This window comes from Lathyrus oleraceus, chromosome 5 (assembly GCF_024323335.1).
Source record: "Lathyrus oleraceus cultivar Zhongwan6 chromosome 5, CAAS_Psat_ZW6_1.0, whole genome shotgun sequence".
NCBI lineage: Eukaryota > Viridiplantae > Streptophyta > Magnoliopsida > Fabales > Fabaceae > Lathyrus > Lathyrus oleraceus.
Genome location: NC_066583.1, coordinates 613,399,907 through 613,426,137, shown reverse-complemented (window position 1 = coordinate 613,426,137; position 26,231 = coordinate 613,399,907). Strand labels below are relative to the sequence as shown.

The 26,231-nt window shown below is 33.6% G+C and overlaps 1 protein-coding gene across 1 annotated transcript; it reads right to left on the bottom strand.

The window, feature by feature from the left end:
• Positions 1 to 18,264: 18,264 nt before the first annotated feature.
• On the bottom strand, positions 18,265 to 19,688 carry LOC127082414 (uncharacterized). The gene is made up of 3 exons (XM_051022652.1): positions 19,425 to 19,688; positions 18,829 to 19,339; positions 18,265 to 18,279 (listed from the first exon to the last, which is right to left on the bottom strand). The coding sequence occupies exons 1-3, from the start codon at positions 19,649 to 19,651 to the stop codon at positions 18,265 to 18,267; spliced, it is 753 nt and encodes a 250-aa protein (XP_050878609.1). The 5' UTR covers positions 19,652 to 19,688.
• Positions 19,689 to 26,231: the final 6,543 nt, after the last annotated feature.

The window sequence follows — 26,231 nt, the reverse complement described above, 5'->3', positions numbered from 1 at the left end:
GCATACAAAATTTGAAATCATCTTATTTTCATTTCATTTTCCATACATTTCTTTACGTTCTAGCGGGATGAACTAGTTGTTTGGGACTATGTTAACATGGCGTGTCACCATTGTTGTTTGTGTTATTGTCTACTTCAGCCATAATTGTTTATGTTTAGACAGAAGAGTCATTTAGATCTAGCTCTTTGGCTCTTTGTTTCTATTTCTTGTTTTTACTTAGCTTTTTGTATGCGGTTCTTTCAATTTCAAGATCGAATAACAGTTGTTCTGTAGGAACCTTATCATGCATAAACTAGTAAAAATAGAACTGATTCTAAAGGTTAATGCTTTAGTGTTTATAAACAAAATATACATCTATTAACAGATATAAATAAAACTTAAAATTAAAATTAAAAATAAAAAACCATGTTATATCTTTAAAACTAGAACTAGTCTCAAGCAACGACGCTATTTTGTTGTGGTTTGCAGCAAAAGTAAGTTTTACAATCATCGTATCCACAGAGACTGACGGTTTCAAAAACCGTTCAACCATTTCTAATATTTTAAGTAGAGAACAGAGTTGTGTATTGATTGATCGGCATGAAAGTAAATGATATAAAAATAAATGAAAAAAAGTAAAATGGAGATTTCAGTGTTAACAGTAAGTAGTATGCACGTTATTACATATATATCATGCTCGTCCATAGGTCAGTAATATGATCCTCTACTCGGCTATTAATATTACCATTAGTTGATCATTCATATCTATTTCGGTCTTAACACCATGAGATCAATGCATTACCTAATAGTCAATATATATGACTATTAACCAACACATAACATTAAGTTCCAACAGTTATAAAGCAGCAAGACTCCACACCGGTCCATACTACAGTACGTGTAGATATTGAACCTAACCCTATCTCTGGCGTTAGTATCCAATAAATGATTATCTTGAATATAGTAATGACAAGCACCTTTCGATGTTAAGTCACGCCATGAAATCAAGTTTTATGTGGCAAAGCTAAAACAAACATTAATATTAAAGAGTCATCAATATTAAAGCATGAGTATAATTACATAAAATATCGTAACATATTTATTACATGAATATAATGACTACATCTAACCCCCAACAAAGAGATTTTAGTTATGCTTACTCATGGTTAGCGTAACAACTGGTCTTTCTAGAGAAGTTGGCCTTAGAAATGTGATATGCCCTATCACTTGAGCAATGCTCCCACCTTCAGGCTTCCTCTCTTATTCTCTTGTTATATAGACTAAAGTGAACCTACTCCAATTCTCTACTACCCCGATCCACTTAAAATTTCATTGTAATGAGCTGGAACTTGCTATTTATAGGTAAAATTATGGGGTTCTCGCAAGTCGTATTGTTATTATGCCTAGCACGCTTACCCTGTTATGCCAACTCTGTCCAACTAGCTTTTGTTCCTCATCAAGCAATGCTTACACGTCTACCATATTGCCTTGATCTCCATTTCGTGCTTAACGCACCACGCTTGCACCTAGTGCGCCAACCCTTGCTTCACCATTAAGTACTTGCATCTGGATGTGTATTTGTCTTTCTACTTACGCCTAACATGCCTATGTTGTATTTATCGCTTGTAAAATAAATCAATAAGTGCAAACATATTTAACGTAAATCTGGCACTTATTAACTGTCAAGTAAAAGTATTTATAAGATTCACATCCGTATAGATTGCTCCAATTTTTACGCGACAATTATTAATTTACTAAATTTATGTAACTCGAGAGTATGTAGAGCATATATTTGGCCAAGGGAATTTAAAAATAACCTTAGAATGTGTTCGGATGAGGTAATCGAGAATTTTAGGTAATTTAAATTTCTAAGCAATTCAAGTGATTCAATTGAAATTCAATCATTTTTAAATTCTTTTGTTTGGATGAAGTATTAAAATGATCATTGTGAAATTTTGGGGGTAATTTTCATAAATTATAAAACTTTTAGTCCAAATTTAAAATATGAAAAATATGGCCTAATTTGCAATTTTCAAAAATTTGAAGGGACCAATTTCTAAATTTTGAAAAAAATTTAAGGACTTATTTGTAATTTTTTGAAAATTTTAGGGTGAATTTGAAATTTTAATAAAATATGAGGACTATTTTGCAAATGTGAAAAACTAATAATAAACAATTTTAGATTTGCATTATATATAGGGAGAGAGCCATTTCTAACTTTTTACTTATTGGTGTCATTTGAAATTCCTTAAATTTTCCTTAAATATAACTTGAATAAAATACTTTATAAATTTACATTATTTTAACAATTCTTCATACTCCTTCAAAAGATTACTTTTCCTCATTAAAATGTTTCATCCAAACACACTCTTAAAGAAAATGATAGATTAAAGATAACCAAAACTTTTCAAATTTTTTTATCTCTTGTTATTGAGTAATTCCATCTAATTTCAACAATTTCATCCTTATTATAACGATGAATTAACAAAATAGTTACGACAAATATATTGGCTCATAATCCTTTTCTTTAATTACAACTCCTTAATTTATTGGGTGAATTCTTAATTAAAGAAGACTTTATCAAACATTAATTACCTAATCACAAGCAGATAATACACTACATCTAAAGATATTGTCTCTTGAACAATAATGCTAGATTCAGCTGTAAATATTTTGATTAGTAATTATTCACACATGTAATAAATTTAAATATTCGCCAATATATAAAAACATAAAGAATAAACTTTATTGAGTAATACTAGATAGGCAATGGCATAAATTAGTACAAAGCAAATCACATGGTTCAAGCAACTTAAAATAATTTCATCTTTAAGGCCTAATGAAAGAAAAATTTAGCTACTCTTAACACCATTACTCATATCTAAAAATTTCAAGAATTAGTACATGAATTATAAGATGAAAATGGATATATAATGGTGTAGACGCATATATCCTCATCCCTAGAAACCTTGTAGTTGCATATTCTCTGTAAAAAAAAATTAAAACCATGCAAATTACTTAAGTTTTCCTTTTATAGGGTAGGTTTCAATGCGCCATCGCATCATGAATTGACGCTAGCATGCAATTGGATGTTAAATCGTGTCACGATCTCATACCATATTCTCACGATATTCACAAACCTTTTATTCTTACGGCATAAACATGAATCACACCATAATCCTTCCTGACCGTGGTGATTTTTACAAAAATGTTTCACTCTTCTTCAAGTTTTTGTGTTCCTTTCTCACTATGCATTTTGTTAGCGTAAAATCCACCATATAGAAACATCACAAAGTTGTATAGTTAGATTGATCTAAGGTGAAACAAGACTTTACACCATTTTTTAATCCTGCAATAATTTTCTAAATCATGTGCAATGTTAATGAAAACGACTAACTATAAGAAGACTAAAACTACTAATAAATACTAGTATGACATAGTGACATCACTTATTCTAATTACTTTGTCTCGGCACGCTCATGTTAAACTCTCGGTGCCAAAAATAAGTTCAAATTTGTCAATGGCACCAATCATATTCCAAAAAAATTGATCCAAGTTACCAGACATACACTTGTTTTAATATATTGGTGCATTATTGGATAATTATGTCAAGTTTTATTACATAAAGTATCGTGTTTCTTGATAATGTTGTAGATAATTGGAATAAATCGAAATACATATTATTCATGTGGTGATTTTATTCCAATCTCAAAATTACAAATCAAAACTTATTTCTCAAGCATGAATCTTAATCTATTTTAGAATTTACATTGTTTTAAACGTACTTTAGAAATAACTTTAATCTTATTTTCAAATGTTATTTGCATTTGCCCTCGTAAATATGTTTGTGTTATTGGTTTGAGCATTAACCGTGTGCACATGATTTGATTCAAAATATTTTGTTAATGAATCATTTACCACAAATTAATTAAAAAAATTATGGTTATCAAACACGCAAATAAAACCACTCTTCATAATCCAATTCTTTAATATGAGGGTTCAAATGCCTTAATTAATGCAAATTAGTCTATAACATCGCAAGGTCGTGGTAGAGGTTGATCAAACTTTTCACGAGGCTCAAATTATAAAAATCATGTTTTAATCATTATGGTAGACAAGACCATATTGTTGATACATGTTATAGAAAACATGACTTCCTCCAAATTATGGTAAGAATTCTAGTGAAAACAATGTATTTTTTGATTGTCGGGTGGATTATGATGACACTAGACACAATAATGGCACGAATTCGTGCGGTTTTACCAAGTAACAATATGAAAAGTTGGTGAATCTACTTTAAACAAATATTATGAATGAAATATCTAATTCTTTTGCACAAGTTAATGTGACTTTGCTTCAATTCATGATATTGATCACCCATATATTGCTTGTTTATCTTATTCATTGCATAGTTAAGAGATTAATTCATGGGTAATTGATTTGTGATAAATTCATCATATTTTTTCTTATTTATTCCTTTTTTATCCCCATCAACACATTACACTAATACAAATGAAAAGACATAATGGTCACACTAATTTTGCTAAATATTTTGGTTCCATGAGCTTTCCGCTTGGTTTTCTTATGTATAAACTGCTATGAGGGCCTAGATTTTCCTTGAACCTTCTATATGTTCCAAAATTAGGTATTGAATCACATGTGTTATTGTTTTTTATGATTTGCATCGTTCAATAGGAAAAAAGGAGCTTGGGGATGATTAGTTGGGTGAATTGATTGAATAATTGTACTACCTCGTACCAAAGGTCAAATCCCATATTACTTTAGTCAATTCTAACAAAGACCGAGCTCGAAGCTCAAATTTTTATCTACCTAAACAAGTCCTATGCCATTTTAGGCTAGGATATTTTATACAATGTTAGGTTACTTGAAGTTCACCATCAATTTTCTTTTGTAAATGTTGATCAAAATTTTGCATGTAATAAATATCATTATTCTAAATATAAAAGACTTTCTTATCAGTTAAGAAAAAAATTAAAGTGTCAAATGTGGTAAACTTGTTCGTTTTGATACTCTCATTTCCACTCAATTTATCCATAGTCATAAGTATTTTTTTTCATTACTCTTGATGATTGTTAGTTGTTTCACTTGGATAGTTTTGTTAAAATTCAAAAAAAGAGGTGATTATCTAAGTCCAACAATTTATCATTGTGCTTGAAAACCAAGCCAATGCAATTGTCAAGACAATAAGAACATATAATGGCCCAAATTTTTGTATGTCTATTTACATGTCTAAAAAAATATTAACCCTCAAATTAATTGTGTTGAGACCCCTCAATAAAATAAGAGTGTTGAAATAAAGCATCCACATTTGCAAAATTTAGGAAAACTTGTCTTGTTTCGGCCTAAACTACCTAAACAGTTTTGATCCTATAATGCCACCTACGTTATTGACATAGTTCATATCTCTCTCTTAAATAACAAATAATTTTATATACTGAACCATATGGCTTTAATCAACTTAAAATGTTTGGTTTCTTATGTTATGTGTCCACCTTACATAATCACATAGTGTATCTAAGTCAACCAACAAACCTTGTCAGTGAACCTAGAAGAACCACCAAGTCAACCAACGAACATTTATACCTTTTTGATTACTAGTGCAATCTCTTAATGAGTTCAACTTGATCACCATCATCATGTATACTTTATTCTATATCAAAATACCACTCTTATTCTAACCTTCATAAATCATGTAAAAAAAATTCCGTGTCTTTGAGCATTGATACCAAGCTTAGAGATTACAAAAAATCTAGTAAACTTCAATGTTGGATTTGGTGCCATCAAATCATAATTACACGATTTAAAATAGAATAATACTTAGGTAATTATTGATATTCTTGCACATGTGAAGCCCATTGAAAGTAAATGGAAGTATAATATTAAGCATAAAGCTTATGAGTCCATTGAGAGATATAAACTTGGGTTGGTAGCGAAGGTATAAAATTAGATTGAAGGATTAGATTTCTTTAATACTTTCTCCCCAATTGCTAAAATTACCATTGTCGAAATTCTAATTGCATTTTTCCATTAATTTATGACATATATATAAAATGGATCTGAGTAGTGCTTTACTTAATGGAAAAAAAGGAGGTACATATGAAAATTCCATTATGAATGAATAAATATTAGCCCAATCAAATGTGCAAATTATTGAAATCTCTGTATGGCTTAAAGCATGAAAACGAGAAAATATATGAGAAACTAATGTCTTCTTATAAATAAGTGATACAGACAATCGAGTACATATTGTTCATTATTCATGTTATAACAAGATTCAAAGTTTATTGCTCTTTTAATATATGTTGATGGTATACTACTTGCAGGAAATTCATTAGAATAGTTTAGTAGAATCAAGAGGGTTGTGAATATTGATTTAAAAATAAAGAACTTATAAAAGTTAAAATACTTCCTTGGTATTGAAGTAGCACGCTCAAATAGTGGAATTTCAATATGTTAGAGAGAGAATTTTCTTGACCTTTTGTAAGAAACATTTCTGATATGAACCAAGCTAGCATTAATTCCACTTGGTCCTGTTAAGCATGAAGATAAGTAGTGGTTGGTACATTTACTTGTGTATTAGAGAAGTTACGCACATGCTTAAGCTTCATGCTTAAGCATCTTAGCAACCATAAACATGCTTAATCATCATGATAGCAAGTCGGTTTGTAACTAACTTCCTATAGGTTGTTACAGGTGGTTAGGAGTTAGTTAGCCATGATAACTAATTCTAGATGATATAAATATGGTATGCTTGATCATTGTATGATTATATTTGTTGTAACTCTTTCTTCATTATGCAATGCATGTTATTCTCTTCAATTCAATGGTTTTCTTGCTTTAGCTTTCACATGGTATCATCGAACCTCAAAGCTTTGTTGGCTTTACTTCAAAAATCTTCAAACCTCAACAATCATAGTGTTAACCCCCTCACCACTAATTCAAAGTCAAATATAGGTATTATATGCATTATTCCTATCAATGTCACACTTGAATCCTTCATACTTAATACATATGTTAATGATCATGTATGCTTCTCTCGAAAAAAATTATCTTGTTTGAAAAGAATCTCCCCCATAACAGTCAAACTTTCTAATGGATCCATGGTCACCACTGATTATGCAAGGTCTATTTTCTTTGATAACAATTTCGTTATAACCAATGTCCTATACATGCCTTAATTCTCTTTCAAACTTATTTTTGTTCCTAAGCTAACTCATTGTTTAGATTGTCAACTCATTTTTAACAATTCTACTTGTTTAATATATAACTCTTACTCAAAGAAGATGATTGGTGCAACTGATTTGAGAGGTTGACTGTACATTCTCAATCATCCTAAAGTTGCAGTCTCCAACACACCCATGCATTTCTGATTCATGTATCAGAAGTTTGCATTTAAAGCATAATACATATGTCAACTCTGTTAATCACAATGATTCTTATAATAAAAATTCTTGTAACATTTGGAATTTAATTGAAATAAAGAAATTATTTCCTTTTGTCAAAGTTATGTAGTCAGATTTACCTTGTGAAGTTTGCTTCTATGCCAAGAAAAAGAGACTCATTTTTTCTAATAGCACTCATAAATCTATTAACAACTATGATTTAATTCATATGGATTTTTTTAGGGGGGGGGGGGGGCATTATATATTCCTTTTATTAATGGTCATAGATATTTCCTTACAATTGTAGATGCCAAAAGCAGGTTTACATGGATTTTTCTCATGAAGTGTAAACCAGAAACCCAAAAACTTATTAAATCTTTTGTCTCTATGGTTCACGCTCAATATAATACCAAAACCAAGTGCCTAATATCAGATAGTGGTAACGATTTCATCCTTAATTATTTCTATAAGGAAATTGGTATTATACATCAAACCACATGTGTTAGTACTCCTCAATAAAATGACACAGTGGAGACAAAACACCAACACATACTTGGTATTACTTGAGCTCTCTTATTTTAAGCTCAACTCCCTAAACTTTTCTGGTCCTATACAGTTTGTCATGCCATTCATATTATCAATAGATTGCCCACGCCTTTCTTGCACAACAAGTCACCATTTCAATTTTTGCACCAGTGCTTACCTAATATTAATCTATTTAGGGTGTTTGGATCCCTTTGTTTTGCTTCTACCCTACAAGCCAATAGAAAGAAATTGGATCCAAGGTCTAAGAAATGCTTATATCTAGGTCTACAAGTTGGTGTTAAAAGTCACATTTTATTTGACCTTCATTCCAAAGAATTTTTGTTTGTTTAGAGATGTTATTTTATTTGAGTCCATTTTTGGTTACAAGTTGGACAAGTTGTCCCAGACATCTTGTCCAATATTTATCCCCTGTGAACAACATATCAATCATAATCCAGTTGATTGTTTTGACTTCCCTTACATCTATAACTCTCACCCTACATAAACCTTCAACTTCACCTATACTTGATACTTCTCATATTGAACCTTTAGATTCGCCTATGGTCCATACTCCTAATACTCAACCTTAATCCATTCCTCCAACCTCATATATCCTTCACCTAATCATGACCTTCAACTTAAAAGATCCACCAAAATTACTAAACCTCCTTCATTTTTACAAGACTATCTTTACAACTTGATTGAGAATACAGTTCAGTCTCCTCACTAAGTCAATGCATCAACTTATTTTACAAGTAAGTATCCATTATTTTATTTCATTTCTTACATAATGTCCCTACTGCTGATACCAAATACATTCTCAATTTTTCATTCATTTCTTAACCTCATTCATATGAAGAGGCTATTTGTGATACAAATTAGAATCATGTTATTCAATCTGAATTGACTGCATTAATGAAAACTAACACATGGAAACTGGTCACCTTACCTGATCATAAGAAAGCTATTGGATATATATCGGTATTTAAACTCAATTTACATGCTAATGGCTTTGTAAAGATATATAAGGAAAGGATAGTTTCCAATGTCTTCACTTAAATTGAAGGACTCGACTATCTTGACACCTTTAGTCCAGTTGCCAAAATAGCAAACATCAGGGTTTTCATGGTCATTGCAACTGCTAAAAATTGCCTTTATTTTAACTTGATGTCAATACAACATTCTTACATGGGGATCTCAATGAAGAGGTCTATATGCAACCTCCTTTAGGTCTTGAGCTGTCTATTCCTAACTTGGTTTGCAAGCTTCAAAGCTCTCTTTATGGCTTAAAACAAGCAAGCATGCAATGGAATACAAAGCTCACCACAACATTCAATCAAAATTTGATTGTTCATTGTACATTAAGTCCAATGGTGCTTTATTAACATTGGTCTTTATATATGTATATGATTTGGTCTTAGGAGGGACTGATGTTGATGAGATTACCAACATTAAGACCCTCTTAAATGACAAATTTAGCATCAAGGATCTAGGAGTTCTCGAATATTTTCTAGGATTTGAAGTGAGCAGATCAAATGAAGGAACCACTTTATGTCAAAGAAAGTATACTCTTGATCTCCTATAAGACACTGGCTTATGTGGAGTGAAATCGTGCAATACTCCAATGCAACCCCACCTACAATTGCACAAAGATTCTGGTAATTCATTGTCTGACCCAATAGCATATAGAATATTAATTGATAGACTTTTATACTTTACACATTCCGGAGTGGAGATTTCTTATGTTGTAAGCAAACTCAGTCAATTCTTAAGTGCACCAACTAATAAACATATGCTAGCAGGTCTGCGTGTTTTGAAATACCTCAAAGATAGTCTTGAGAATGGTTTTTTTAGTTCATCCCTCAACATTGACACTCAAAGGATTATCTTATTCTGATTGGGGAGCATATCCCAATACTATAAGATTTACAACTGGTTTGTGCTTCTTCCTTGGATCCTCTTTAGTTAGTTGGAAAACAAGAAGCAAAGTATGGTTTCAAGATCATCATTTGAGGCTGAGTATAAAGCACTAACTCAGACTACATGTGAGGGATAATGGATCTTGTACCAGCTACAAGTAATTTATTGCGACGATAAGTCAACTCTTGATATAGTTGTAAATCCAATTTTTCATGAGAGAACTAAACATATAGAAATCAATTACCATGTGGTGGGAGACAAGGTACAAGCAGAAATCATGCATTTTCTTCCTATTGCATCAAAGGATCGAGTGGCTGAAATCATGACCAAGTCACTTCATGTAAGGCCATTAAAAAACCTTCAAAGGAAGCCATGAATGATGAATATATTCTCTAGCTTGAGGGGGATGTCAAGCATGAAGATAAGTAGCGGTAGGTACATTTACTTGTGTATTGGAGAAGTAGTTATGGACATGCTTGAGGTTCATTCTTAAGCATCTTAGCAACAATACAAGCTTAAGCATCATGATATTATGTCAACTTGTAACTAACTTCCTATAGGTTATTACATGTGGTTGAGAGTTAGTTACCTATGATAACTAATTCTAGATGATATAAATATGGTGTGTTTGATCATTGTATGATTATTTCTGTTGTAAATATTTCTTCATTATTTAATGCAAGTTATTCTCTTCATTTCAATGGTGTTCTTGCTTGAGTTTTCACAGGTCCTTCCATCAAACTGCACCAAAACACATTTGTTCCATATGAAGATAAATGATTGTACTTAACCAATACCACACCTGATATAGAATTTGTCACAGAACGACGACTGAGTCAATTTATTTATTCTCTAAATGTTGTTTATTATGAGACATCTTGCATAATGGTTAGGTATTTTAATGACACTTCAGGAATATGCTTATTCTTCTCAAGAGACTTTTTATTCCAAATATTTTTTATTTGCTAAATTATATTAGGCTAATTGTATTGGTACAAGAAGATTCATGTCTTGGATAAGGCTTATTCTAAATGCATCACTATTTTCAAGAGTTAGTCGGAAGTTATATCTCAAGTTGTTATATTAGTTACAATAGTCAATAACATAATCAATCATACTATACTTTGATTCTATATATTGTAACTTTTTTCAATATTGTGTATCATAATTAATATATTAGAGTTGGATTCCTTTCTTTCTCTTTGAATTCTTCAATTTACTTCTCTTTGTATTAATGGAATTCATCCTTAAGATGTTCTTATTGATGTTTTTCAAGTGTTTAAGTTAAGATTAAATTTTTTATTTGTTTGATCCATATTTTAAATTCACCTAAACTAAACTTAAGAAGAATGACTTTAATATAAAAATAACCCGTACATAACGGGAAAGTAAAATATTCTCATAGAAGTATGGTATATTCTTTCCGTTCTACAATCAATGACTTATTTATAATAAAATAGTGTCTCAAAATAAATGATTCATTTCAATTTTCAATATATTTTTTTTAATGTTACCTTCTAATTAATATTACTTTATCATTCTCAATACATTATAAATATACTTTAATAAAAATATTATTATCTCTCTTTCATTTATTAATAAATATATGTGCAATGGTCAACTGAATCACTCATTCTAAAACGAAGAGCGTATTATAATTACATGATTCAACTAAGCTTAGATAGAAATGACTATTAACAATGAAATGGGATGAGATAGATATAATCATGTCACAATATATTTCATTGTCTCTTAAAATATTCAAAAAAATAAAATATTATATCATTATATTCCAATTATATATTACCATTTCAAATATACCTATAAATAAAAGGAAACAAAACAAACAACATTTATTCAATGTTGGGAATTAGAGGCCTATTTGCACTAATTTGCTTAGAGTTGATATATATCATTAGTGTTTCTAAATAAATTATTCTTATTAGACGAGATAAAATAAAATCAATTATTTTTGTATAAGTTATAAACTTTGTTTATAAGCTACTATGGAGAATTAATAGAATAAACTAATTTTTTATAAATTATTTTTATAAATTCTCTCAAACAATATCATACATATTTGTGTCTTACAGATAAGTTAAAAAATTAATTCAATAAAGCCCAGTTACTTTCATATCTAAAGTTTGATCCATGTTGCTAAACACGTCTCCCTCCTCTAATTAATTAATCAAAAACACTTTTCTATTGTTATTATCTATAAAAATGGATTTATTTGCCTCAATCTTGATATCAAATATTGTTATCAGAATCACGATTCATATAGTAGAATGTCACAATCTTATGATCTCATACACCCCTATTGATTTGGATCGCACTTATAATCTGAAATGATTGGTGGTAGTAGTAGTATGCCTCATCCCCCTCTTCAAACAAACCCAATAGTTGAAACTGTGAAGCACATGAATATTGTAAAGAGTGCTACTGGTTAAAGACATGGGGTGGCAACATGACATTTGTGAAAATATTGTCGTAATGAGTATTTGGGTGGGGTTTTCCATTTAGACGTCATTAAGCAGGCATAAATCAAAATGTTGACCCATGTGTATCCGTTTTGGATGAAGTTCGTCAACAAATGTGGGACATTATTCATATGATATTTTAGATCGAACTCTAGTCTCGATAGATGTAATCTTTTGGTTCAATTGGGGTGTTGCATGTTGTAGTCTAAATCTAATCTAGCATACAGTAGTTAAAGAGGTGCTTGTTGTAGTCGAAGTCAGTTCAAACATACAAATGACTTAAGTTAGTTATGTATTTTATTATGTAATAGTTATGTGTGTCATGTATGATGATAACAATCATACATGACATACATATACTAGGAGTCTATATATAGGTTAAACTTTAGTATGTTAGAGTAGAGGTTAAGCTTTTATTCATTAGTAATCTTTTATATTTTAGTTTGTTAGAGTAGAGGTTAAGCTTGTATTTAATAGTAATCTTTTAACCCTAATTGAGAAAGTGAATACAAAAATTATTTTAACCAACTTGATATCTCTCTCTCTCTCTCTCTCTCTCTCTCTCTCTCTCTCTCTCTCTCTCTCTCTCCGTCTCTCTCTCTCTCTCTCTCTCTCTCTCTCTCTCTCTCTCTCTTCTCTCTCTCTCTCTCTCTCTCTCTCTCCTCTCTCTCTCTCTCTCTCTGTGTGTGTGTGTGTGTGTGAATTTGTTTTTCTTGTGTTTGTTCAAGAAAACTTTTATTTCTCACATCATTGCTTCGTTTCTGGTGCGACGATTGTCACAACAAACTAGTATGGTGATCGTAGATCAAGATGCCGTCAACGAAGTATGAGTTTGAGAAACTCACTAGAGTGAATGATTTCAATTTATGGTACTTGAAGATGCAAGCTCTTCTGATTTAACAAAGATTGTTAGAAGCGCTGAAAGGATCAGAGAACATAGATGCTTCCCTAACGGAGAAAGAGAAGACGACGATGATGGAGAAAGCCCACAATGCAATCCTCTTGAGCCTTGGTGATAAGGTTCTGAGGTAGGTTTCAAAGAATAAAACTGCAACGGATGTGTGAAGCAAACTCAAAATTTTATATATGACCAAATCTTTGGTGAATCGTCTCTACCTGAAGAAATATTTGTATTCATTCAAGAAGACAAAGTCTTGGCTGAGCAGTTGGATATGTTCAACAAGCTAATTCTTGATTTGGAGAATATCAATGTCAAGATCGATGATGAAGATCAAGCATTGTCGCTATTATGTGTTTTATCCAGATCTCGTGCTCACTTCAAAGAAACTCTCTCGTATGGAAGACAGTCCCTCACCTTTGAATAAGTTCAATTAGCCTTGTATTTTAAGGACTTGAATGAAAGAAATGAGCAAAAGTCATAATCTGTTGGAAAAGGTTTGTCCGTGAAGGGAAAATTCTCAAAGAAAGATTGTAGGTTTAAGAAGAAGAAGGTTAAAGGTCAACAAAAGTTTTATGGTGGTGATGCTCCTACAGTTAGGTGTTATCATTGTAAGAATGAGGGTCATGCAAGAAAGGTGTGCCCTGAACGTCTGAATAATCATTGAGCTAAATACAATGGTAATGTAGCCATTGTGAAAGATGATTATGAATCATTTGATGTCCTGATAGTTTCGAGCAACAATTCTAGAAAGAAAAGGATCATGGATTCAGGTTACGCGTGGCACATGAATCCAAACAAATACATGTTTGAGGAATTATGTGATCAAGATGGTGGACCAATGATGGTGGGAAACAATAAAGCCTGCAAAATTGTAGGTATTGGATATGTGAGATTCAAGCTCCATGTTGAGTCAATAAAGTTGTTGACTAATGTCAGGTATGTACCTGATCTTAAGAGAAATTTGATTTCTCTTGGTGAACTCGACTAGAAAGGATATGTGTTAAAAGAAGAGAAAGGTATCCTGAGAGTCATAAAGGGGTCAAAGGAAGTCTTGAGACGCATGAAGAAATAAGGATTTTACACCCTTGAAGTTGAGGTTGTAAGTGGGTCAGCAGGTTTTTCATCCACAAAACTTGTGTCGAAGATAGAGGAAAACTTTACCTCGTACCCCTACAATTGTACTCACACCCCTACAAATAATTTTTTTTGACCAAAATACCCTCATATAAATAGGGTATGTTTTTCAGAAATGGAAAATTTTCCCATTTGCGCTTGAAGACTTTCGGAACACACATTTTTGGATTTTTTGGCATTGTAAACCGGAACACTAAGAGTAAGTCTTCTGGTTCACATATTGTATACCAGAACACTTATCTAAAGTCTTCCGGTTCGTTGCACTTTGGGGGCATTGAACCGGAAGTCTTTTAGAAAGTCTTCCGGTATGGTTGGTTGTATACCGGAACTCTTTCTTAAAGACTTCCGGTTTGGATGAACTAAACCGAAACTCTTTTAAGAAGTGTTTCGGTAGTCAACCTTTTATTTTTCCACACCGGAACTCTTCTTTGAAGTGTTCTGGTGCGTTTTTTTTTAATTTTTAATTTTTTTAATTTTTAATAATTTTTTTATAATTTTTTTTTGTAGTGGTTCGAAGACGAGGTGCAGATGGTAGGATTCCAGACCGTAGTTTAGGCCGGGGCGCATCTTCATCTGCACCTGAGCCGGCTGGATATCCAGGAGGACTGTACGATACGTCTCTTTTGGTGAAGTACGAGCATCATGTTGCTCGACATTTATGGTTTGGTGAGGTAAATAAATGGGATATATTTGAAAATGAATAATAGTTAAATATTTTATATTGTGTTTTCTAATATGTGTTTTAATTGTTTTTAGGAAAGAGGTCCAAAGAAAGAGTTAAAGGTTGTTAGACATGGACTGAAGCTGACATCTAAGATTCCATTGGCTCTTCCACCACAGATGGAGAGTTGGGTATCTAGATCTGGTTTATCTTTTCTTCAGAGAACTAGTCTGAACAAGATAAAAACAAATCTTGTCTCTGCATTTGTGGAAAGATGGCATCTAGAGACATCTTCAGTTCACACGCCATTTGGTGAAATGAGCATTACTTTGGATGATGTCTCTGAAGGAGAATTTCCATCCAAGGCACAGCGGAATTTAAAAATTTCTCCATTTAGTGATCCTTACGAATGGGCATGATCAGTGATAGAATCGTTACCTCTTATGGCGATTCAAACCTTAGGTGCAGATTTCTTGTAACGATCAAAACCTTGGATACAAATCCACGGAGCGATCACGAACGTTGAACGATGACAACGTCTCTACTCAGTCCACACGAATGGGTTCCTTCAATCTCAGTGCTAGCTGGTACGAATGAAGGCTTTGAGTGAGAGAGAGAGAGAGGGAAACGAAATTCCAAGTCTTCACTTGAGTTGAGTCTGAGTGACAATGCTTCTATCCAAGGATTCTATTTATATAACCACTTGTGTGGGCTTAAAGCTAAAAAGCCCACTTAAGTGTATTTTGGCCCATATCTCATAATATGCCAAAATCACTTAAGTATTTGGTACCTTACCATATTTCGTCTCCCACTTACGTGCACCGTACCTTACGGTGTTCCTTAGTTACTCTATTTCTCATCAATCCGTCCTTGTGTGTGACCCTGTAGGTTTTCGCGACGTTGACAATTATATTAAATCACGCATTTAACATAATAAACAGTGAGCGGTATCTAGCAACACATCACTGCTACCCAAGTCACGAAAATGTCATGTGATCTGACAAAGCCTTCTGTGATAATAATTATGTGTATAATTACCCTTTTGCCCTTATGTCTATATTGAACACAGGGTATAGACCGTGTCATCCTTGTCTAGTTCAATATTGGGCCCATAGACATTTATCCTGTTATCCAGGATGTGCAAATTCCATCTAGGACACTCATGTCCCTCAGCATGCTTTGTGGAGTACCCATCAACTGTCTTTATGGTTATCCAGTTACGGACAATGTTGGATCAGCAATAAAGCACTCGACTCTACATCTAGGATCCATAGTGGTTTCAGGTCGAAGAGTGGTATACACCATTATCACCATGAGAATAACTTATGACACTTTGCATAACTTTCTATATAGTATTCTCATAGCGGGTCAATCTGGTATAAATATTACTCTTAATATTCATACCTATGTTTAAGACTTGATAACTATTTATCCATGACCCATGAGATGTGATCATCAGTCTACAAACATAATAGTCTTAATGCTTTAATGTTATCCCACTTCACAATAAAGCTCGACTACAGATACTTTAAGAATAGTGTCCCTATGTTTAATGTGCTCTCATGATCAAGTCACACTTGATACATTAAACGGACTATCTATTCTAGGGACTTTATTAAACAAACATAATAAAGAAAAAACATTTTTATTATTAATAAATAATTCGATACAAGTACCAAAAGTATTGGCCTCTAGGGCTTACACCAACAGTCTCATGTCTGCTTCATTTGCCCATCTGGGGTATCTTCTGGAGTCCTCAGGATGTCACGGAAGAGGTAGTTGTTGAACTTGTTGTTGACTACTTAGGAGTGTCACAGGGTGAGGCACAATCACATGTTCGTAGCTGCAGGGGTTCGTATTATAAGTTGGAGTGGTTATACGATTTATTCGTACAGCATAGAGCTGCTTCCAGCAGGGCATATGCGACCAGAGCATATCTGTTGATGTTGGTGGGTTCCACCATTTTTTCCGATAAGACATTTACACTTGTAGAGGCACGATACCTCCTACTGTTCACGGACTTAGATAGATGTTCAGGATATAGTTGGGGAGCAGCTGCACTAGTTACCCTATACAGATATCTTGGAGATGCGTCCATGTTCAGTTGCAAACAACTCGGTGGATATCCTACTCTCCTACAGGTATATAATTTATTTTGTTTATTAAGTGTTGGATTCATTTTATAAAATATGTTAACTTAATTTATTTATTTATTATGTTTGTATTTTGCAACAGTGCTGGATTCACGAGTACTTTCCAACTGTAGGAAAAAGAGGGGAGAATTGGAAACCAGCTGATAATTATGGTCTTCCTTGAGCGATGAGATGGTCGTATAGGCAAGGAGTCCCGAAGGTTGATGATTTACGACCTATTTTGGACGAGCTGACACCTGTCGACGTCATATGGCGTCCATTTGAGGATCATAGAGCATGGCGTCAGTTTGATGAGTTATGTCTCTACAGGGGGTGTTTGAAGTGGGGTGACACAGTTGTTCCATACTTGCCTGACAGATGTTTACGTCAGTTCAGGTACAGGCAGTATGTTCCATCCCTACCTCTTGATTGTATGATGGCGACGAATATTGATATTGATTGGATTGGTTACCATCAGAGCGTTATCATTGTGATCCATCCAACTACCCTGGCCACCACTCCATCTGATGTAGAAGATGGTCATCTGGAGTGGTATTATTTTGTTTCGCATCCACGGTTGGTCCCTCCCCATCGTGACGATCCAAGAGAGGTACCAGTTTTTGTATATGACGTCGGACCATCTGATCCTGATTGTGCTCGTGTATCTACATTGATTCATCGTTATCTGAGACAGGCTAATGCTGAAGAGGAAGATCCACAGTTTGCTGATTTATTTGAAGCTTTACATATTTCTCGTTCACATTGATTTATGTATTAAGTTTTAGAACTGAATATAATAGACATAATATAAAATTCATGTTTTGATTACATATTCATGTTTTGAGTACATATTCATGCTAATATAGGCGTAAGTAATTGCCAATGTTGTAGACGTCCTGATCTAATGTGACCGGTGGAAACGGAAACCCCTCTTTCATGTTAACCTGATAAATTGAAATGATTAAAATATTAAGTCATATAAAATATTAAGTGAAATAATTAAAATATTAGATCATATAAAATAACTTGTCATACAAAATACGTACCTGAACCCAATGATTTTGGTTAACAAAACCAATGTAATAAATAGAGACATTTGGTGAATATGAACTTGTCATAGGAAAGAAAGTCATGCACGGATTGCCTAAACAAACAAGTACAACATTATAGCGATTCGCTATCAAGTAACCCATATCTGGTAAAGTCAACCATTTTTCAGGTGGCTATGAACCAAAGGATTCTATCATCAAAGATTCTCTCACTTCTGAGAACCGATTAGAAAATAACTTGTCATACAAAGTTGACCTATCCTTGTCTATTATTTCCAACCCCAACTCTTTGCGAACCATTGACCAACCATCCTCACCATATCCATGCAATGATGCAATGACTCTAAATCCACAATTACCATCTGATTTAACATTAACTACATCTTCAATGTATGACCTAATATGATTAGGAAATTGAAGAGTGAATTGTGGTTGCTTCTTTGATAATTTTAACTTCTTCGAAGTCTGTGATGGTTGAGATTGCCTTTGTGAAGATTGAGATGCCTTATCAACTGATATGAATGGTCCCTATAAACATCATATTTTGCTGGTTTTTTCCCTTTCTTCTTCACTCCTCTTTTGGTTTTTAGTTTATCGGATGGTGGACACAATGGAGTCATTGTTGGGTATGCTAGTTCACATACCCTACTCTTTAATGCCCTTTTCCCAATAACATCTAATGACCTAAATCGTTTCCACAGTTCATCCATTGCACAAGTCATATCCACCTCTAATCCATCATCTGCACCTACCTCTAACTCAACTTCCATAGTTAGTTTCCTCCAATGAACATGAACAACATCTATGGGTATCGGTATACCACCTAGTGCGTATCTTCCTAACTCACAAGCACAAGGTAACCCATAAGATGTTCTAAGAGTACAACCACATATTTTCCTGTTAGTTCTAACATAATCAACTCTCAATAACTCTTCAGCAATACGTCTCAAAGCAGCTCGAGATACGGAACCATACAAATAACCATAAAAGGGACTTATGTGCGCGTGCTCAACTTCGTAAAAACTCTTTTGAAAAGAAGCTCTAATGTTTCCCAGTTGTAACCTCAAGTTGTTATTCATAGCTTCCCAACATTTGACCATGTCACCTATATTGTTTCCTAACATCTGCTTTAACTTCCAATAAGCAGATTCAACCCTAAAAATATTGAAAATAACACATAAAAAATACATAGAAAAAATATCACATATAAAAATAACACATAAAAAATTATAAGATGTACCGATTAGTCGTTGTGTTACCCAAATGTAGCACTCGATTAATCCATGCTCCAACAAATCTATGTCTATGTGGAGTCAACCATGTGTCTTTCACATAATTCATAAATCCACTATAATCAACACATGCTTGCTCAAGTTGATGCAACCGTTGACCATACTCAACCTCATCACTAGCCCAAACAACTTCCATCCATAATGTGTCTATCGTCTTTTGCAGGTCATTCACCATATGTTGTTTGCATTTGGCACCAACGTTTTTGTTAATGTGAAATCTACATAGCAAATTAATCGACCTAGGAAACACAATTTAAATTGCTTTCATCAAAGCAAGATCGCTATCTGTCAAAATCACTTGTGACACAAGTCTTTCTTCACAAACAACTCTTTTAGTTTCTCCAATACCCAGCAAAAATTCTCTGTCTGCTCAGACTCCATATACGCAAATGCAACAGCAAAAGTCAACTCGGTTGATGTCATGCCAACAATTTCAAACAAAGGTTTTCTATATTTGTTTGTCTTGTAGGTGTTATCCATAACTAACACAATCGGAAAAATATTCAACAACTTAACTGAATCAGGATGGGCCCAAAATATCTCTCTCACAACTTTCGAGTCATCCTCTTTTCTACTCCAATACACATAACCTGCATCCTCAATAAGCTTAAACAAATGTTGTATCTCACTTCTAGGACCTCTTATCTATTTTTGTATCACACTCTTATGCCTGTATACTTGCGTAATCCGAGTGACATTCTCAGGATCTCGGTCTTGCAAGGAAAGCAATATGTGTCTAGGTGGTACATGTCTCTTTGTCAAATAAGCGACATATTACTTCTCATCTGTGGTCAACCTACCAATAAAGCAATGATCTTGTAATCTACCAGGTAAACCATGATTATGTAACCCACATTTTACATCAATCTTCCAACCAGACCCATCTTTCGCCGGAGTCGACCTGATTTTAAATGGGCATCCACATTTTTTGGACGCACTTTGGGTTCCACTATCAGTACTCTTGTGTTTCCCACCTTTACCACAACCAAATATTAATTTGTTACTTCTCCCTCTCTTCCCTGTTTCAGTATCTGAACAACTGATAATAATAGTTACTTTATTATCGATTCCAACCTCTTTGATCCATCTGATCACCTCTTCTCGTGTACCAAATCTTTCAGTCGTTATAAACGCATCAGAAGTATCTACACATATTTGGGGAAGATTTTCCATTCCTGCACAATAAAAAAAAATAAAAAAATTAAAAAAGAAAAGCAAACCGAAAGTCTTCTTCAAAGAGTTCCGGAACACATAATACACAAACCGGAAGACTTCTTCAAAGAGTTCCGGTATGTGTCACTTTATTTACCGGAACTCTTTTAAGAAGTGTCTGGAACGTGTCTTTTTTCTTAAAGAATCGGAACTCTTTCGTGAAGACTTCCGGTTCATTACTTGGTGTGTTCCGGATGTCTTTTGTGAAGTCTTCCGGTTTGGAAAAAATACATACCGGAAGTCTTTTTCCAGAAGTTCCGGTGCGAGGGTGGAATGTGTAATTTTTGAAAGTTTCAACTGAATGGTAAAACTGAAATGATAAATTGGTTAAAACCGGTTAAGGGTAAAATTGGTATTTTTGAAGAATTGTAGGGGTATGAGGCTAAACGTAGGGGTACGAAGTAAAATTTTCAAGATAGAGCTGTTGCACATGAGACTGGGTCATGTCAGTGAAAGAGGCCTGGCCAAATTGGGGAAACAAAATATGTTAGGTGGTGACAAGGTTGGAAATCTGGAGTTCTGTGAACCTTGTGTGTTTGCAAAGTGAAGTTCAAAGGTAAGGTACTTTATATCCATAAGTGATGACTATTTCATAAATTTATGGATATTCACTCAGAAGAATAAGGATGAAACTTTTGAGAATTTCAAAAGTTGGAAGACTCTGGTCGAAAATCAGAATAGCAGGAAGGTCAAGAGGTTAAGGACTAATAATGGCCTTGAGTTCCACAATTAAGCTTTTGAAAGTTATTGTGATATGTCTGGTATTTCTAGGCACAAGACTGTAGCAGGTACTCCTCAGCAAAATGGCATGGCTGAAAGATTCAATCAAACTATCTTGGAAAGGGTTAGATGCATGTTGGTTAGTGCTAGATTAAAGGTGTTTTGGGTTGAGGTTGTTGTGACTGCATCATACTTGATAAATAGGTGTCCCTCGACTGTTTTGGGGATGAATACACTTGAAGAATTGTTTTTGGAAAATCCACCAAATCTCAACAAACTTAGAGTATTTGACTGTGTAGCCTATGCTCACATTAGGCAAGACAAAGTCGAACCTAGAGTTCTGAGATGCATATTCCTTGGGTATCCTGAGGGAGTTAAAGCATATATGTTATGGGGCCTAGAACCAGGTTAGATAAGGTGTATCACAAGTCGTGATGTAGTTTTCAATGAAGCATAAATGTTTTAAAGAAAACTGACGACGCTGGTAAAAAATCAAAGATCTCTGAAGAAGAGCAAGAACATGAAGATATTACTGTTGAGGTGGAGCATAGTGATGTTGAATTGCATAACCCAGATGAAGTCGAAGAAGAAGCACAAGTTTTTGATGAAGATGAGGAGACTGATAATGAACACCTCCTGGAAAGAGATGGGTCGAGAAGAGTCATCAAGCCACCTTAGAGACTTGGTTATGCATATCTTATAGCTTTTGCCTTAATATTTGTAAGTGAGGTTCTTGATGAAGAACCTAGAGACTACAAGGAAGTTGTGAGAAGTCGAAATAAAATTGAATGTCTGAAATCCATGTATGATGAGATGAAATCTCTTCATGATAATAACACTTGGGAGCTAATCAATAAACCTGCAGGGGCCAAGTTAGTCAGCTCTAAGTGGATCTTCAAGGTTAAGGAAGGAAGTGAAGGAGTAATGTTGAAGCGGATTAAGGAAAGGTTGGTTTCTAGGGGAGTAACTCATAAATAAGGAATTGACTTTAAGGATGTGTTCTCACCTGTTGTAAAGCACATATCCATCAGAATTTTGTTAGCCATGGTGGCAAAGTTCGACCTAGAACTTGAATAGATGGATAATATAGCATTCATGTATGGTGATCTAGATGAAATAATCCTTATGAGGCAACATGAAGGGTTTGCAGAAATGGGAAATGAATATTATGTGTGCAAGATGAATAGGTCTTTATATGGCTTGAAATAATCTCCTCGACAATGGAATAGGAGATTCGACAAGTTCATGACACCCATAGGTTTCACTAGAAGTCAATTCGACCATTATGTTTACTCAAGATTTCAACCTAGAATTTCATTTGTTATTTTGTTGATTTATGTAGATGACATCCTCATAGCAAACAACAGTGTCGAGGATGTAGTGAAGGTGAAGACTAAACTCGATAAGGAGTTCGACATGAAGGATTTAGGAGTTGCCTGTAGGATTCTTGGGATTGACATCCAAAGAGATAGAAATCAGTCGAGATTATGCTTATCTCAAGAGACATACCTAAGGAATATTCTCAACAAATTTTGTATGTCGAATTCAAAGCCTGTTGTAACACCAACAAACCGTCAATTCAAGTTGAGTACGACTCAAAGTCCTAGTACTGAATTCAAAAGAGCCTATATGAATAACATTCTTTATACTAGTATAGTAGGTTCTTTGATGTATGTTATGGTTTGTATGAGGCTAGACATAGTGTATGGAGTGAGCCTTGTAAGAAGGTATATGGTCAATCCAGGGAAAGCACACTCACAAGCTTTGAAGTGGATTCTGAGATACATAAAAGGATCCCTGAGTAGGGTCATAGTTTATGGTGGAGTGACGAGTGATGGAAAAGTCAAAATTGAAGGATTTGCCGACTCTTACTATGCAGAATGCATGGATACTAAAATATCTCTTTTTGGATATGTGTTCACTATGTTTGGTACAACCATCAGTTGGAAAGCTTCTCTTCAGAAGGTTATAGCCTTATCAACCACTGAAGTTGAATATATTGCCCTTACTGAAGTTATGAAAGAAGCATTGTGGCTTGAAGGGGTTTGCTAAGGAATTGAAACTTCAAGTCCAAATTATCATTGCTAAATGTGATAGTTAAAGTGTCATAAATTTGTCGAAGAATTCAGCCTATTATGAGATAACCAAGCACATTGATGTTATGCTGCATTTTTTCAGGGAAAAAATCGAGAAACAGGAAGTGAAAGTACTGAAGGTTTCGACTAAAGATAATGTTGTCAATATGATCACCCAGTCATTGCCTAGTGGTATGTTCTTTCGTTGTATGCAGCTGATAAAGTTGCATGGTGATACCTAGCTTGTTTCCTTGATGTTGTAGAGTTTGTTCCAAGGTAGAGATTTGTGGTATTTTTGACCGAACTCTAGTCTCGACATAGGTTGCCTCTTGGTTCGACTGGGATGTGGCATGTTGCAGTCGAAGTCTGATCTAGCATTCAGTAGTCAAAGAGGTGCATGATATAGTCGAAGTAAGTTCGAGCAAGAAAATTACTTAAGTTAGTTATATACTTTATTATATAATAGTTATGTATGTCATGTATGATGATAACAATTATACATGACATGCATATACTAGGAGTCTATATATAGGTTATACTCTAGTTAGTTAGAGTGGAAGTTAAGTTGTTATTCACTTGTAATCTTTTAACCCTAATTAAGAAAGTGAATAGAAAAACGGTTTTAACCAACCATGTTTCTTTGTCTTCTTCTCTCTTCTCTCTATCTCTTCGTAACTGAATCGTTTTACTTGTGTTTATTCAGAAAAACCTATCTCACAATATTGTTTTGTTCCTCGTGCGGAGATTGTCACAACAGTTCATAAATTACAAACCAAACTCATCAAAAAAATAAAATTATAAGTCATGATGTATTAGAGGTTGTTGTGGAAGATGTAAAATGAGGTACATTTTTTCATTCTTCTGAATATTTTCAAAAGCGGTGAAAGTTCTCAACTAACTATCATAATGCTTCTTAAGGAAAAAGAGAATGAGGATATTCGCATACAAGTTACAACTTATTTTTACAATAATGTTATCCTCTTTAACATCGTAAAGAATGAAATTTTATAAAAATGTGTGAAATGATTTTCCATTATGATAAATGATATAATTCACCATCTTACTATGACATTCGAGATAAGCATTTGAAGAAAAATAATTGATGATATACATAGCATATTGGTGGAGCATAAAGTTGTGTGAAAAAGTTTTAATGTACAGTCATGACTGCTAGATGGATTGACCAAAATAGAAGAATTAATGTAAGTAAATATTTATATGGATAATTTTTTTTAAATCAATTGATACTTCTTCCATTTCAAAGATATCTGATAAAATTTTCAAAATGGTGGATGACATTGTTGAGAAAATGGATGAAGAAAATGATTTCTAAATTGTAATGTACATTGCTGCAAACTACAAGTTGAATTGATAAATGTTGATAGAGATGAGAAATAATATTTTTAGACACCTTGTACGGCTCATTGCATTTATTTAATGCTAGAGTATTTTAAGGGTACGATACTTATGCATAAGGAAACTATTGTGTCGGGTAAAAAGATCCTGAGTTAAATTTATGTTATGATTGATCTTGTAACTTTGTTGCATCATTATATTGAATGAGGTGAGTTGATTAGACCTGACATCACTCCTTTTGCAACGTTTTACTCATGTTTGGGTTGCTTGAATGAAAAAAGTGGAGTATATGATGTTCACTTTCAAGCAATGGAAAGATAATTCATTTGCCAAGAAAAAAGACGAAAAATTAGTTGAAAATTTTCTTAGACAAAGACTATTGGAAGAACTTTATTATTTTCTTAAATGATATTGTTAGACGATAGACCTAGATCTAGAGGGGATAAATATATCCCGAGTTAAAAACTTGATAAAAAATAGTTTGAAAATTTTATGACACGGAAGCAAGTTTCAAATATCCCGGATCAAAAATTGTATAATTGAACTCGCTATCAAAAAGCTCAGATATACGTATTAACGGCAACAGTGTGATAATGATTCACAAGTCGATCAACAACAACTAATCACAACTAGTTGAATGCAAAGTAATATGGAAAGTCTATCTCCAATGAAAAATTCACACAAAAATCAAGTGAAGCAATTTTTTGAACACTTAGTGTGTGATCAATAATGTTTGAGATTCTATGTGGTATTATTCTAAAAATCCAATCACAACCAAATGGTTTGTGATCTACACAACAACACCAATTTCAAAATATATTCAAAATTATGATCCAAACAAAATTGATCAAACGATTAAGGCAATTGACAATTTGCAAATCGAAAATAAAAGAGAGATAAAGAGAGAGTACATAAGGATTTGTTTAGGCAATTCCCCAATCGGCCTCGCTATGGGTATGCGTGTAATATATCTTACTTTGCAAACGTTTTAATACAAGATAGATTTAGCAATATGACCCTACAAACCTTAGGTTAGATGTTGATTCTACCACCTTCTCTTCCCTTGATCAAAGATTGATCAAGTAACAAGCAATGTCGCTTCAATTCACTATCTCACGCTACTTCTTTGAACGAAATCCCTTGTTATTCAAAGCTTTCACTTGATCGAATTAATTTTAAATGCACACTTAATGAAACTCAAGATTTACCAATGTGATCCACCGCCTCACGCTACTCCTTCTCCAAGAACCTCTCGTTCTTCAAAGACTTCACTCGGTCGGATCTGGATTGTGTAATCTTGTTCAAAACCTTCAAACCCTAAAGATCTTGAAGGAAAACCTCACATTGGTTCTGATTTGAAATCCTCAAAGTTCTCAACCCAATATTATGGAA

Excerpts from the sequence above, each read along its gene's own strand:
- LOC127082414 (XM_051022652.1), bottom strand. The coding sequence starts at position 19,651 with ATGGTGAATGACCTGCAAAAGACGATAGACACATTATGGATGGAAGTT. Across the intron at positions 19,340-19,424 it reads GGTAACACAACGACTAATCG|GGTTGAATCTGCTTATTGGA; the intron begins GTACATCTTATA and ends CAATATTTTTAG.